The 16,406-nt window shown below is 39.8% G+C and overlaps 1 protein-coding gene across 7 annotated transcripts in view; it reads left to right on the top strand.

Moving 5' to 3' along the window:
• Nucleotides 1-16,406, top strand: part of DENND1B (DENN domain containing 1B) — a 268,899-nt gene that overhangs the window by 156,418 nt on the left and 96,075 nt on the right. For all 7 annotated transcript variants that reach the window (XM_061383692.1, XM_061383690.1, XM_061383693.1 and 4 more), the window contains 2 exons: nt 6,442-6,542; nt 12,960-13,005. In XM_061383692.1, coding sequence (XP_061239676.1) covers nt 6,442-6,542; nt 12,960-13,005 — 147 coding nt within the window. The remainder of the gene's footprint in view (nt 1-6,441; nt 6,543-12,959; nt 13,006-16,406) is intronic.

Here is a 16,406-nt window from a genome sequence, read left to right as displayed (position 1 = left end):
CTCTGGCTAAGAGACACAGAGCCCCGAGTAACAGGAGCAGCAACGGGTCAGGATGAGATCTTTACTTGTAAAGTGTGTGAATTAGAATCGTGCTGTTTTCTGTTGCGGTCATCACACTCAATGGACCGTCTTCCTGTCGTCTCCTTGGAAATCTGGTAATGTGTTTTTTTCCCTCCTCAAAATGTATGTTTACTGAATCACTTAAAACATGGCCTAGTTGTATCAGGGGGCTGATTTCCTCTAATAAATATCTAGTTTAACTTTCAGAGCAAAGTGAGATTTCATATCACAAAGGGAAGGAACTTGGGTTTCACTTCCAACTAAGTATACTTGCAGATCGAGGTGATGACTCGTAGAATTTTCATCAGCTCCCTCTGTGACATTTTGGAGAGACTGCTCTGTTGGGTTTCCTGCAGACTCTGATGCCTGGGGAAAGTTTTTTACATTGCACCTCTATCATAGATGTTGAATTTTTCATTTAAAGGTCAGCTGTTCTTGTTTGTCTGTTCAAAGACTCCTTCTCTGCTATATAATTAGTATAAAATGTTTTCAGCCAGTATTTATTATTCAAAGCCTTATAATGATGGGGATTCTGAATCTTTGTATATCAAAAGCCAGCTTAGAATAACGGTTATTGTATTCTGGAGCCTGCCGGCATTGGTACCCTGGCTTTGCCACTTGCTAGTTGTGTGAAGTGACGTGAAAGTGAAAGTTGCTCAGTCCTGTCTGACTCTTTGTGACCTCATGGACTATACAGTCCATCTAATTCTCCAGGCCAGAACACTGGAGTGGGTAGCTGTTTCCTTCTCCAAGGGATCTTCCCAACCCAAGGTTCAAAGCCAAGTCTCCTGCATTGCAGGCAGATTCTTTACCAGCTGAGCCACAACGGAAGCCCAAGAATACTGGAGTGGGTAGGCTGTCCCTTCTCTAGCAGGTCTTCCCGACCCAGGAATCAACCCGGGGTCTCCTGCATTGCAGGCGGGTCCTTTACCAGCGGTGCCAGTTGTGTAACCGCAGGCCAGTGGTGTAACTTTGCTGCGGAGTCCTGGTCTGTAAAGTGGGCATGATGATAATCGTACCTATTTCATAATGTTGTTGTAGGATTAAACCTGAGTGTGTCAAGTGCTGAGAATATGCCGGGCCCAGAGCCAGCTTTGGAGAAGGCAACGGCACCCAACTCCAGTACTCTGGCCTGGAAAATCCCATGGATGGAGGAGCCTGGTGGGCTGCAGTCCATGGGGTTGCTAAGAGTCGGACACGACTGAGCGACTTCACTTTCACTTTCACTTGCATGCATTGGAGAAGGAAATGGCAACCCACTCCAGTGTTCTTGCCTGGAGAATCCCAGGGACAGGGGAGCCTGGTGGGCTGCTGTCTATGGGGTCTCGCAGAGTCGGACACGACTGAAGCGACTTACAGCAGCAGCAGAGCCAGCTTGCATCACGTAAACACGTACTCCTCACTGTTAACGGTGACAGCGTTGCCCTTAGACTTGTGGCCACAAAGGGAGGGTCCAGTTTCCTTTATACTGTGACTCAGTTCACTGTGAGCAACCTTTGTTGTCAGATTTCTCTGATTTCACAGGCCCCAGGTCTTGTGTCTCTCACGTGGCTTCCATACATACTTATTTCACAGTTGTACTCTATAGGAAATAAATATCCCTGTGAGTTTTGTGTGTGTGTTAGTATGTTGGGATTATATCAGTTTGGCATATTGAGTATGCTTGGTGAAATTATATGTGGATTTAAATATTCCTATGACATTTAACAAAGATGATAAGGATTTTTTTCCCCTTAAACCTTTATTTGATAGCTTTTTCTCTTTATTTGGTACCTTTCCTTTTTGCTCAGTGACAGCAGTGTATTCCTTCAGTCTCAAGAATGTGATGTCAGTGATATCTTCTGACCCAAACACTGAATCTTCTTCTCCCCCCATCCCCTGGTTTCATGAAGAACCGTGGTGGTAGAGAAACAGCTGACAAATGTCAAAAGAGCGCTGTGGGGGGTCTAACCTGATTATAAACCTATAACTACCTAGAATCTTAGGTAAGTCTAATCAAAATAATGTGATTATCTTTTCCCTTTAAGCTTAGAGTAAAACCTAAAAATTAAGAAGATCCTCCTTCTTACTTGGCTTATTTATTGATCTCGTTTCTTTTTTTTTAATTGCCTTGTAGTTGATTTATAATATTTTGCTTGTTTCAGGTGGACCGTATGGTTCGGTGTTTATTTATAGACTCTGCATCATTTGATCTCATTTCTTCACAGGCCTTCATTCTCCAAAGCAAACCTCTACAGCACATCGTTTGCTTTCCTCCGTCTGCGAAGTTCTGGAAACGTTCTAGGGAATTGATTTGCTGTGACAGTCAGCACTGTGTTCAGGGGTGCAGACAGATCTCATCTAGAATGAAACCTGGCGTCTTCACCAGGTCCCGGGAGTCTCCTCAGTTCCGACCTGCTTCCTCTCTGACCTTATCCCCTGCTCCTTCGCCGTTTGATCCTATCAGCTCAGCCCCCCACTACTCGGTGAGGGTGCCGAGCCTGCCCTGCCCCAGGACTCCGGGATGCCCCTCTCCCCGAGCGCACCCTCCTTGGATCCCAGGGTTCAGTCGGGTCTCGGTGCCCGTGTGGCTGTGTCAGAGTTTGTACCCCACCTCCTGTGTAGGGTGGCCCTTCTGCTTTAGGTTTCTACGCAGAATTTACCTCCAGCTCAGACGTGAATGTATGTCTTACTTGTTTACTGTTTGTTCTCTGCTCTGATGCGAGAGCGCCATGGACACGGGCCTGGTTTACCGTTTGCTCTCTGCTCTGATGCAAGCGCGTCATGGACACGGGCTTGTTCTGCATCCCTGCCCCTTTGTTTTTGCTGTTGAGTCACTCAGTTGCGTCCGCCTCTTTGCGACCCCATGGACTGCAGCACCCCAGGCTCCCTGTCCTTCGCCAACTCCCATAGCTTGCTCAAACTCATGTCCACTGAGTCAGTGATGCCATCCAACCATCTCATCCTCTGTCGTCCACTTCTCCTCCCACCTTTGATCTTTCCCAGCATCAGGGTCTTTTCCAGTGAGTCGGCTCCTGGTATCAGGTGGCCAGAGTATTGGAGCTTCAGCTTCAGCATCAGTCCTTCCAATGAATATTCAGGGTTGACTTCCTTTAGGATGGACTGGTTGGATCTTCTTGCAGTCCAAGGGACTCTCAAAGAGTCTTCTCCAGCACCACAGTTTGAAGACATCAATTCTTCAGTGCTCAGCCTTCTTTATGGCCCCAACTCTCACATCCATACATGACTACTGGAAAAACCATAGCTTTGACTAGACGGACCCTTGTTGGCAAAGTGATGTCTCTGCTTTTTAATATGCTGTCTAGGTTTGTCACAGCTTTTCTTCCAAGGAGCAAGAATCTTTTAATCTCATGGCTGCAGTCACCATCTGCACTGATTTTGGAGCCCAAGAAAATGAAGTCTGTTTCTGTTGCTTAGTAGAAATTTATGATGGAACATGGCAGGGACTCAAAAACTTTGTTGAATTAAGTGACTAAGTTATTATAATATTTCCAATTTCACAGTTACCTACTGTGCATTAAATCTTTCTGAGATTATCTTTAGATAGATTTTGAAGGTGGGTCTGAATTATTGTCTGGGTAAAGTGTTCTGTTAACCATCTTTATGGAAAAAAACAATTCTTAACCATTTCTAAAGATATAAAGTGTTAGAATTGATCTGACCTAAGATTAAAGAAGTTAGATCTCTCTGAGACCGTGTTTACAGATCATATAGCATGTATTTCTTAAAGATGAGGAAACCAGGGTCTGGTTCTGTTTGTGGGTGTGTGTGTGTGTGTGTGTGTGTGTGTCTGTGTTGTGGGTGTGCCAGTTAAACAGCCTCAGCGGCAGTGCCCTGACTCGTCTGTGATATAGTTCATTGTTATTACCTTGTACAATATAACTTCTTAATTTCCTAGTAAATTTATTTTTTCTTGTTTTTTTTTTTTTTTTACTTACTGCCTCACCCACAAGCATGTGCTGTGATCAGATATTCTCTGCTTTCTTAAGTCACATAGTTGTTACAAGGTGCTGGGTGGACATGGACGATCTTCTGATACATTTCTGCCTTCTTTGGAAATCTCCACTTTGATGTCTCCTTGTTAACAGAGTCAGTATTTGCAAGAGCAAATTCCTCAAAGTTCCACCTAAACCTGACACTTTTGTTGCATTTCTTTAAATAATTCATCCTGGTTGCTTAAGCCAGAACCTGTGGATTGGTGGGGCGGCAGGAGGGGGCAGTATTTTTAACTCTCCCTGTGGCCAATCCCTTGCATCTGGGAGGCTGCCCAATTCTGCAGAGCTTCCTTCTTTCCTGGAGGGTCTCGATTAGCTGATGTGACCCTCTACCAAATGTTGGCCTTGGCAGAAAGTTTGTGACTTTGTTTCTTATTGCAGAAATCGTCCTTTAAGAAACCAGTCAGATTCATCAGATGATACTGTGTGTTATTAGCGAGCAATTCATGACTTCCCTTAGGGAGGACCATCGAGGGCGTAGGGGGAAAGTCTGTAGTATTTAATACAGTGGTTTGGGCTCTGGTGTGCCCAGGAAATTAGCTTAATGTTGTTATAATTCCTCATTTTGAGAATGCATTTCCCCTCCTGTTACACAGTTAATTATTTTCTCAACAATGAAAAAATACTTTCCTTTTAAAAACAGTTTTCAATGAGCTGTTTTAAAAAGCCATCTCTCTGCAGATGTAGAAATCGAGTAAATTAAGTGCCTTTCACAGCTCTGTGAGTGCTTTTAGTCCATCAGGTGACACTGAAGCTTTTAAAGTTGCCTCATTCACAGCCAGGGAGCACAAGCAAGCTAAGAATTGACATCACTGAGATCAACCCCATTTTCATTTCCCTCTGGTTCAGATATATAAGAGAAGTCAGTGTGGTCTGAAATTGTTAAAGAGAAGCAGCTGAATGCCTCCTAGTGGTATATTGTGTGGGCTAATTAAGAAATTTTAAAAATAATATTTATAGAAGGAATATTTTAAATTATTAAAACTTGTAAATGCAAAGTACTAAAACCCTGTGATGATAACATTCCAAATGGAACAAATACATTTTTTGCTATATAAAAATTAATTCAAAATCTTAACCAGAAAAAATATAATACATATGATGAAGATGACTATATTTTTAATCAAGATTTTTATGTTTTTGGTTCAGATTAGATTATTGCAACTGACTTTTAAAAAATTTAGTGGAACTATTTTGCACTTAAATATAGACAAATGTTGCTACTAAGATTGAATTGCTTTCTTTACATTTATCCCTTCAATTTGACTACCGTATGAACTTTAATTTCTTTGTATGATAAAACAAATAATGGCTTATAGAAATTTTGTGGTGCATTTTCAGATAGTTTTATTTTTGAATTACATTTTTCAAGTCGAATGAAAACTTTTATTCATTCAGTGTCTTGAAAATGCAGACTATAGTAAAACTTTAAAATGAGGAAGAATGCTGATTTAAATATTGCTTTAAATGCTTAAAAAAAAAGGTCTCAAGACTTAGACAAATATAATTTAAAATGTAAACGAAGTCACAGGGAAAGAATTCTGATGAGGGTCAGTGGGCGGGACGCGGGGGGGAGCAATATCCCTTTGTTAAGCATTAAAAAAATATTTAATTAACTGCTTGCCAAAACAAAACAATTAAAATGGCAATTACCTTTAAAATAGCATCAGTGTATTTGCAGCTGTTGTGGTATAAAGCTAGGAAGCACGATGTTAATCTGAAAGGAGCAGTTTAAATATGAAATTATGATGTCCTTGGCTTCCTGTGGTACAGCTGTCGAGCTCGGGCAGCGCGCTGGTCAATGGTGACATTCTCCGTGTCAGCGAGCAGCGTCTCCTGATACCATCACCCGCGGTTCACACGTCGCGGCGGCTCCAACTGTCGAACGCCAGGTCCCCCGGCGCTGCCGCAGCTTCCAGGCTCCCCCGCCTGGCTCACGTTTCATTCTTTGGCAATTTGCCCTAATGATATCCCTGCGGAGCCCCCAGCCTCGCCTCCCCCCAGACCGCATCACGGCGCATTCATCCCAGCGAGCCGGGCACGGGCAGCACACGCCGTAATTTCCCGCAGTTCCTCCTAAGACGCTGGCCTGATGTTTCAGGTTTACTTACGTTCTTAGTTTTGACCCCAAACAGTCTATGTTACGAAGCTGTAACAGTCCGTGTAAGATGCCCAAGAAGCTACTTTGCTGTTCATGCATTTTTCAGGACGGCTTCTGAAACATGAGACTTTTTTTTTTTTTTTTACAAGCAGAATTGATCAAAATAATACGATTCAAGATCATACATGGCTTTATGAGCACGGTCCATCTTTGGTAACTTGAGCGTGTCTCTCCGTGTGGAGGCTCAGCGGCCACTCACTGTTGTTTTCCTTTTACACTTTCTAGTTAACTGCCTGTCTGCACGGCTCGGTCGCCCTGCTGTACCCGATGTACTGGCAACACATATACATCCCGGTGCTCCCCCCGCACCTGCTGGACTACTGCTGGTAAGTTGGCTCTGCCGGCTCCCGTGGGCCCAGACTTGCGGACTGGGAGACGCCGCCTCATCTGCAGATTAAGTAAGCTTGGAGGGCTTACTCGTGTGTATGTGTATGAATGAGACCTCTCAAATCCGACATGGAGATCAGCAGTAAGTATTAAAAGGTGGTTTTATGAAGGACAGGGTGGTTCTTTCCAAAGGTAGCAAGAATCTATTCTTGGCAAACATGAAGTACTTTAGATTTCCTTGAGTTTGTTCTGTGGTCATTGAGATAATTAAATGCACAGATAGAAGCTGACCCAGTCTTAACAGCTGTGGTTAGGAACGTTTTGCAGAAGTTGTAGTATCAGTCAGAGAGCCTGTGTCCCAGGAGTTAGAATTTGTCTGCAGAGTCTTTCAGAATCCAGGCTGTCTCTGTAGGGGCACATGTCCATCCCCTCCACCCCAAGGCACGCTTTCCCACACACACTTCCCCCAGTAGCACGCCTGGTACAGATACCCACAGAGGGCTTGCCTCGAATGCAGGGTTTCCCTGAGTTCCTGGTGGTGAAGTCAAAGCCTCAGCCTTGAGCCACTGTGAAAAGCAGTGTTGACATGTGTGGAAGTAATTCTGAAACACTTGTTGGCATCAGAAACACCTGCTGGTGATCTCACAGTCTGAATTCCGCTGGGCCTCCAGAACTGCCCCTGTCCTATTCCCTGGAGGCTGACGGAGAATTAGCCCCTCACGCAGCAGCCCTGTGGTCTTCCTCAGGACTTAGGGCGATCATCTTCTGCAGGCAGAGCTCAGTTCTTAAGAAGTCAGATAAAGTTTTTTACTCTGAACCATCCACGTGCACATGGCTTCCCTGGTGGCTCAGATGGTAAAGAATCTGCCTGCCAACCAAGAGATGCAGGTTTGATCCCTGTGTCGGGAAGATCCCTAGAGAAGGAAATGGCAACCCACTGCAGTATTCTTGCCTGGGAAATCCCATGGACAGAGGAACCTGCTGGGCTATATCATCCATGGGGTTGCAAAAGAGTCGGACACGACTGAGTGACTAAAACAACAACATCCATGTATGTGCACACACACACAGAAAGGAAATGATTTTGACCATAATATATTTGTTTTTATCACAACCAATGTTAATTTTTTAAAAAAAGCTTTTTTAGAAATGAAGTAGTTATTTTATTTTCTGATTTCATGGAAAAGCACATCAACTTGACATGTTTCAGGGTTGAAATGATCTAAGTTCATACAGTGAAGTTTTCTGTCAAGTTTTTATGACCAGGCCTCTTCCAAACAAGTGATTTTAATGACAGTACATATATTTTACCACATATCAATTAAACCCACCTACTGTGGGCTTCCCCAGCATGGTAATGTTACTAGTATTGATAATGCCATGAAGTAAGTTTCCAGTGACTTCCCACTGCCATCCTGCCCTTTGGGTGCTGGGAGGCAGAAACAGTTTGGAAGGAAACTGTAGGTATGTGGTTTAATTATACTGCAAAGCACCACACACGTCTGAGAGTACAGCTGGCTCTAGAAATAGCTGTCTTGGTATTCACTTTAGAGTCTTCTTCTCTCACCAGAATACTTAGACTAGACCAGCATCCTTGAAGGCAGGAACCACGATTCTTTCACATCAACATGTGCAGTAGATCTTTGCACATAGTATTCAGCAATTAAAACTTACTTATTTTCAATAATTTTGACAAAAGTATTAGAAAATGCATTGCTACATGATTTTTAAAAATCTATGCCAATGGAGAATCCCTTGGACTGCAAGGGGATCCAACCAGTGCATCCTAAAGGAGATCAGTCCTGGGTGTTCATTGGAAGGACTGATGTTGAAGCTGAAACTCCAATGTTTTGGCCACCTGATGTGAAGAGCTGACTCATTTGAAAAGACCCTGATGCTGGGAGGGATTGGGGGCAGGAGAAGGGGCCGACAGAGGATGAGATGGTTGGATGGCATCAATTACCGACTCAGTGGACATGGGTTTGGGTACACTCCGGGAGTTGGTGATGGACAGGAATGCCTGGCGTGCTGCGGTTCATGGGGTTGCAAAGAGTTGGACACGACTAAGCGACTGAACTGAACTCAGTGGTTCAAGAACTAACACTTCTAATTGTGAGGTTTAAAATTACATTTTGTCATACATAATATTAGTGCTATTTTAATTTTTTTGTAGAAAATGTTCTGAAATCTTAGGAGGTAACATCCCTTTAAGTTCCATTCTCTGTAATGATGACACATTTAAGACGTCCTGAAATGCTGTGTTTAGAAATGACCACTAACTCTCTCCAGAGATGTCTTACTGATACTTTACAACTCTGCCCACATGTTCTTCTTTTTCGGCTGCTTCCCCTGAAATGAAGGAAGCTTGTTTCGTATCTAAGTCTTAGTCATTTCTGACCTCTGAAATAGCCCCTTTAGGATAGGTTCTAATAGCCTGTGTGCTAGGCACTTCCCTGGTCCAGAGAGCAGAGCCATGGTAATGAAGCAAAAAGTTATCTGAGAGTTCCTAAACCTTAAGGTCACCGTGATGGGCTCCACTTCTAACATAGGAAGTGGGCAGTGTAATCTACATTCTTTTTCCAAAATAGCTGTCTAAGACTCCAGCTCTGTTTCCTTGTCAGAAAATCCCACAGAGTGAACTAAGAAAATGGTTTTCTTTTTTCTGCATCTTTGCCACTGATCCTAGCGTCATAATGATGTGTGTGCAAAAGGCAGAAAAATTTGAGATCATGCCTTCAATCTCATATTTTTTGAGTAAAGAAATTTTTATATCCCACTCCAAAAATGGCACTAGGAAGATGTGACGGGCTAGTTGTGTATTTGCCAACTCTTGAAGGTGGTTGGACTTGCCCAGTCCCGAGGCAGTCCTGGCCCCTGGAGGTGTGTCTCTGGTATGGGGTAGACTCGGAGGGCCGCAATGCCATCTTGTGACCGTGGATGAATAGCGCATCTTGGTCGGCTGACGGAGGCTTGCTAACTGGTCAGCTCATCCTTCATGAATCCATCCCTTTGTGGACCTGACATTTAGTAAATGTGCGTTTGCCAAGCTGTGAGTATGTGACATAATGAATAGGACTCAGTTTCCATCCCCTGGGGTGCCCAGACAGGAAGAACTTCCCACGTTCCTGCACAAGTGCATATGGGGAGCCCAGAGGAATACCGTGATGCCACAGGGTTTATGTCCGAGGCTCGTAAAAGAACCCCGATCGGAGCACCCAGGAGAAGTGCCCACCGTCTGCTAGGGTAGGAAACGACACCATCTGTGTTTTCCCCTTCCTCTACCAGTATCAGGAGGAAATGGGGAGTTTCTGCGTAACAGGTATAAAGTTCAGTTATTCAGCATGATTAAATCCTAGAGATTGGTATAACGTTGTGCTTTTACTTAACAGTTACTCTATTGTAGACCTAGACATTTCCATGGTAGGTGTTGATACACAGAACAGAACACGAAAAGAGTGCTTTAATGTAGGAGGCCTAGAGTGGCGTTGCCACATGGCCCTAACCTTCTGAGCCCTGAAACGCCCCCGAGGCGCTGAGGCCAATGCCAGTGTGATTGCTCATTTGGGTGATAATGGTCGAGTCATTGTTTTTATGTTCTCTATCTATCTGATTCTTCTTCTTTTTTTTTTTGAAAAGAACAGATTTAGCTTCTAAGAGAATAGTTTTTTTTAAACGGAAAATTATTTTGTTTAGACTACCCTAGCTTAATAGAGTACTGCTGTTACAGTCTACCCCATGGGTGGCCTCCATAAGAAAAACCTAAAAAAGAAAAAAGCTACTACAAAGTAATTATTTTTTATTTTTCAGTAAAGATTAATTGCTACCAAAAAGAGGCTGCAGTCAAAATAGAGCCTTCTGTATCCTGTCTTTGCAAAATAATTCCATTGACAGAAAAATCTAGGATAGTTTTACACATAGATGATAAAACATCTGTGTTGCCAAGGATCTTTCCCTGACTTATTAACGCCTTAATCTAATTAGGAGATTTCAGCTAGGGTAGCAAAATTACCTTTCATGAGATTTGGCTGACTTAATATTAGGATGTAGGCAATCCAGTTTCATGAGGATGAAATAACTATTGAGTTTAGTTTGTATTCTGAAAAACATCATAATTATTTTAGGAAGGTGTGCTCTAGATTAATAATGTTTGCAGTCCAACATGTGTGTATTTTGGATTTTTCAGAAGTTAGTGAGATAAAACTACATAGAGATACCCAGTGATCCCATAGAAAAAAGTTTCAGTTACTTTATGGGTAGAATTCTGTATTGGATTTTTATTCTGACCTAACAGTTTCTGTAAGTTTATTGTTTATGCTTCGAGAGGTAATTAGCTTTCATGAAGCTTTAAAAGTATTATCTAAGGTATATTTGATAGGACTTCAGTTGGTTAGCTATTACTTTTGTCACTGATTTTTTAAAATCTGATGTATCCTGCCCCTCAACATAAGTAACATAGATATAATAATTATTATTTTTAGAAGGCTTAAATAGTATGATGAACATTTATTATATTAAAATGTGCTTTGAGATCTGAGATTCCATGGTCTTCCTATATTATGCAACTTGTGGTCAGGTTTCCTAACCTGGGGTGAATTGGAAAATTGTGCAGTAACTTTAATTTGTACTATTTTGTGAAAGTTGCCTGAACCCGGTCGTAGGAGCCCAGAGTAGTTAGAGGCACACATTTTCTGTCTTCTGTGGAGTCCCAGAAGGAATCCCAGTGGTGAGAACTTGGATGGGGAACCAACTAGCCTACTTTTATTTAAACAAAAGTGCAACAGTCCACATTTATTCCTTCTCTCTCTTTTTGAAGGCAGAAAATCTGTTAGATCTTCAGGATATCAAGGCCTATAAACAGTTCTCGACTTTCAGTCAAATGAAATATCCAGAATATCAGATCAATTCCAGATGGCCCATTGCATAGAAGTTTAAAAAAAAAAAAAAAAGAGAAGGAACAAAGCTACAGAAGACAAAGACAACTGGGAATTAAAATCTAGGACGATATGACCAGACTAATGAGGAGTTAAATAAGAGTTTGAACCGCTCTTACTTTTTGTGAATTCTGGATGTGTGGATGTTAGTGGGAAGCCACTCATAAACAGATTAGGAACTGCTTGAGGTTACTTTGAAAACTGGATCTGCCAAGGGGCCAGTTTTGTTTGGTTCTCAGTAGCAAAGTGGACATGCCAGACTTTGGCCAGCTCAGTTCTAATAATGACAGGAATGTTTGGAAAATTATGCAGATCCTTAGAAAAAGAATATTATCTGTTTCCATTAACAGAAAAGGTTTGCATTAAGTATCACACAGAGATGTATATAAAAGAAGTGCCCAAATGTTTTATTTTAAAACAGCTACTAGCTTGCGTATCTTCTGTCACATTTGTAGGCACTTGTTCGTTTTCATGTTTCCTTGTTAAATAATAAGTTCATTTTGAAATGTCGAGTTGAATAATTTCCTCGCTGTATTTCATGAGAAATATTTCTGAAATTACTAGTAAGTCTTGACTTTGTGTATTATGAGCATCATTTAATGTCTGTATTCTCTGCTAGAATATCAGCCCCACGAGGGAGCGTGCTCTGTCTCTTCTGTTTACTGTGCCCTCACCCCGTGCCAGGTGGTGGTACCTGGGTCTGCTCCAGATACTGTGTTGAAGTAATTAACATCACTCTGAAACTTATTAGAGCAATTAAAAAATTTATTAAAATGATAACTTTAGTATCATTATAGGTTAAATAAATTATATTCATTTAATATTATTACTAAATATAATTTTATATGACAGTTGAAAGTGGGATACAGAAGAATGTATGGAGTTTAAATAAAAGGCACAGGACGTGAGTGGAAAGATAGCAGAGAAGTAGGATAGTGAGAGTGGCGGTGGCGGCGATTATTTATCTTTGCATCTTCGGTTCCCAAACTGTACCTGGCACACAGTAGGTCTCAGTAAACACTTTATGACTGACTGACTCAAAAATTTTGGTGTATGTGTGAAACCATAAATATATATTAATAAAATCATGTAAGAATCTAATTAAATAAAAAAAATATACAAATACGTGTGAATAAATTTGATGATTCTTCAAGATATATTTGATAGAAAGTATATGGAAAAGATTCATCTTAGACAATGGGAGACCCTAATATTCTCCTTACATAAAACAAGGTTTTTTAAACATTATTAACTCCTCATTTAATTATAATTCTGTGATTTTATATACATCAACCTTAATTTGAATATATTAGTGGCCTCAGATTAAATTTGAGTTTTCTGAATGGAATAATTTTAACACTCTATCATGTGCTATGTTAGAACCCCCCATTTATCAATGTATTTTTTAAAGCATTCTGAATTACTGTATCACTGTTTCAGTTTTAATGAACTCTGTGAATATGTACGTGTGTATTTTTAATTTAGTGCCCCCATGCCGTACCTGATTGGAATACACTCCAGCCTCCTAGAGGTGAGTATCTTTTAGACATGAGATAAATTAATTCGTAAAAGTAATAGTTAAAACAGTTGTGTTTTGAGAGAATATCAGTTGAATAGTACAAGGAAGTAACTAGCTGCATATTTAGAGTATACGTATGTGATCGTTTTCCAAACGGTGATATTGAAATAATCGTATTTAATCAGTATGCACAGTGGCTATTTTCAGTGGCCTGAGACCCCTGAAAGTAGCTTCTGTTTGGTTGCAGTCATGTGTTAAGTTTTAAATACTAAAAACTTAGTCTTTAAACCATCTTGATGATGCTTGAGATCTTTTATATGTGTTTCTCTTTCAGAAGATATATTTCTATATTTTTAAAGCAAAAATTTTTGTAATTATGAATCATAAAGGGCAAATTTTTATTTTGCGAACTTCACTATAATCCATTATATCAAAATTTTATCAAAATGTATTTTAATACACTAATTATGAACTTTTAAATTAGAATATAGCTTTTCAAAAATTTTAATTTTCAGTCCTGTTGGGACTGAAAAATGTAGGGGTTTTTTTAACTGTCATTTCAGAGTGACTTTTGTCATTTGTTATCACTGTAATGGAAAACCTTGACCTTTAAACACCTCAAACTTGAAATCAGTGAGATTTCCAGAGAGGACATCTTATAAGATTAGTTTCTAAAAAGTAAACAAAAGTCTTGGGTTAGTTGCCTGGCATCATTATGCCAGCTGATTTGTTCAAATAAATTTCTTTGGCTGGTTGTCCATATTGTACTTTAACCCAGTTTCTGATAAGCAAACTTAGTGAGTTAGATTTGGTTTAATGATTAGTCATTATCGCTGTATCAATCCTCACTTTGCTGATCAAGGAAGATCCTGGGGATTATTTTTAAAACTCCTGAGCATCTTTTGTGGAGAGAGTATGCTTTAACCATTAATAAAGAATACATCTTAATGAACTATAGTGGGTTTAGTTTCTTTTTAATTTTGAAGCCTGGATCGCAAAGCGTGATAACTCTGTATGTTGTTTATTTTTAGAAAACTTCTTAAAGGCCAAGGTACTTGTAGTGAAAACAAATTGTTTAAGATAAAACATAAATAAGTAGGTATTTAATCTGCTAGTAGAGTGTAGAATATATGACTGGCATTTTATTCATGTAGTTTGATTTCTTGCAAAAATTTAACCATGGTTGGTTGGCATGATTTTTTTTTTTAAAGTCATCGAATTTGATTTTGATGTTAGTGCACATATCTATTTAACATACCTAACAGAACACATCATTTTTATAATACATTTATTTATGCAAATGAAAAATATTTGAAGTGGTTGACTGTACCTGTTTTATTATTTTGCATAATGATTCTATATCAACTTTTAAAACAAAAAAGCTTTTCCAGAATACTGCAGCAGGTAGTACATGCTTTAACTATTCCATAAAATTTATCACGTTTATTGGACACCCGTTGAGAAAATCATTACCTTTTTAAAGAAACAAATTTAAGAATTTTTTACTCCTTATTGTCTTGGACAAGCAGTCCTTTCTACCTTTCAAATGGCTCTTATCATGAAGTGAGACTGCATGAAGCCACGATTAGATCAGCTGGAATCTCTGCTCCTTTTATACTCTGAACTTATTAAGCTGTCTTTATTTGGCTTTATTTGGTTTATTTGGCTGAATAGTGAATGAGAAACTATACCAGGAACTTCGGGAATGTCTTCAAACCAATTGGGTACCATTGAGTAACTTTCTTCTTAGTCTTTTACCAAGAGACGCACATCCTGTATCAGAATTCCATTCTTATATGGCATTATTAGGCAGGTTTATTTTTAGCTAAAATTCTAATCTTTAGTGCTTTTTAAATTTTATTTAAGTGGAATTACAATTAAAATACAAATATATTCACACATTTTACACGTGAAACAGGACTGGCTAATTTTTCGCATTTTGTTTGGCTGCAAATACGACTGATTTTTTTTTCTTGGGGAAGTGTTGAAATATCCTCTTCCCTCTCCATCAAGAAGGTTTCAACACTTTTTATCAGTTTTACAAAGACTTTTAAACCTAATTGTTCAAAGATAGGAACTAAATGACTTTCTAAACCTTTTAAAAATTATTTTTATGTGGTTATAAGTAAAACCTGGCTAGGAATCTCTTTTTAAAATGTTTAAGTTTGCTTCTGAAATGAATGGTTAGGGGCATTTTGTTCCCCCTGAAAACTAGACTTTAGGGATAAAGTCCAGGCAGACTAAGGCCTATTAGTGATTGGGAGTAAGTCCACAGAAGCTCCCAGTGCAGGGCTTACGTCACTGAATGATTCTAGACAAAGTGTCGACCCGGTTTCACAGCATCGTTTGCTGGCCGCCGCCATGTCCCTCCTGGCGTCTGTGTGCAGGTGTGTGCTGGCCTCACCTGCGACAAGGGCGACGGGCGGGGGACGCCAGCAGACTGGGTGGCTCAGCATCCTGTGTTGTCCTCAAGAAGACTTTCAGCCCGTGTCCTGATAGTATCTTTTTATTTTTGAGGGATAAAAAGCACATTCTCTTTCCACACTTTCTTACTCTTTCCTCACCAAAATAAGTTCATGAATTTTGTGAGACAGAAAAGTATGGGACAGAGGAAGAGATGCCATTTCACAGGCCATCTGACCTTTTATTCTTCTTCAGAAAATAGCAAAAGCTAGGTTTGGAGGGAAATAAAAGAGAAAATACATTAATCTGAATTAAAAAAAAAAAACATTTAAATTGCATACTATCTCCACCCCCTTGTAGAATTGTTCTCACTTTAGAGAGGCTCAGTGTATTGATTTATTGAAATGAACACATTTTCCATTCTTACCGATTGTTCCCTATAACAAATTTTAATGTTCAGCTATTATCAGACTTTTTTAATCTAAGAGAAACTTTGAAAAAAGTATACATTTCATACCAAGACTAATTTCCTTTATTCAGAGTTAAGTGTTAGTGATGTTACAAACATTTTGGGATCACAAAACCATTACTCTGGGCTATTTAGATGAACTCACTTCATTCCCTGAAAAAAAGCATCAGGTTTCTGGATTATCTTTACTATTTCTGTTTAAAAGGGCAACTTAGAATTGAAGATGGAAATTAAATTTAAGGTATACTTTTTCCATATAAATGCCATTAAATATACACATATTTTTCTTCATAAAATAGGTTATTTTTATAGTTATGCTATAGTTGATTTGTAGATAACTACATATTTACATATGTAAATCTCTTTTACATATACACATGGAAGGGAAGTGAGTTCATAAATATTTGGCACTGATATCACTATTATAAGTGATTCTCTGTTAATTTGTTAGAAATGGCCATCTTCTGAATCTTACTTTAGAATAATTATAGTGTCTTTTACAAGACAGGGCTTCAGAATCATGTGTGCGCTTGAGAATCCA

Source organism: Bos javanicus, chromosome 16 (genome assembly GCF_032452875.1).
Source record: "Bos javanicus breed banteng chromosome 16, ARS-OSU_banteng_1.0, whole genome shotgun sequence".
NCBI classification, from domain to species: domain Eukaryota; kingdom Metazoa; phylum Chordata; class Mammalia; order Artiodactyla; family Bovidae; genus Bos; species Bos javanicus.
Note: the sequence above shows the minus strand (reverse complement) of the source record. Positions and strands in the feature narration are given on the sequence as shown.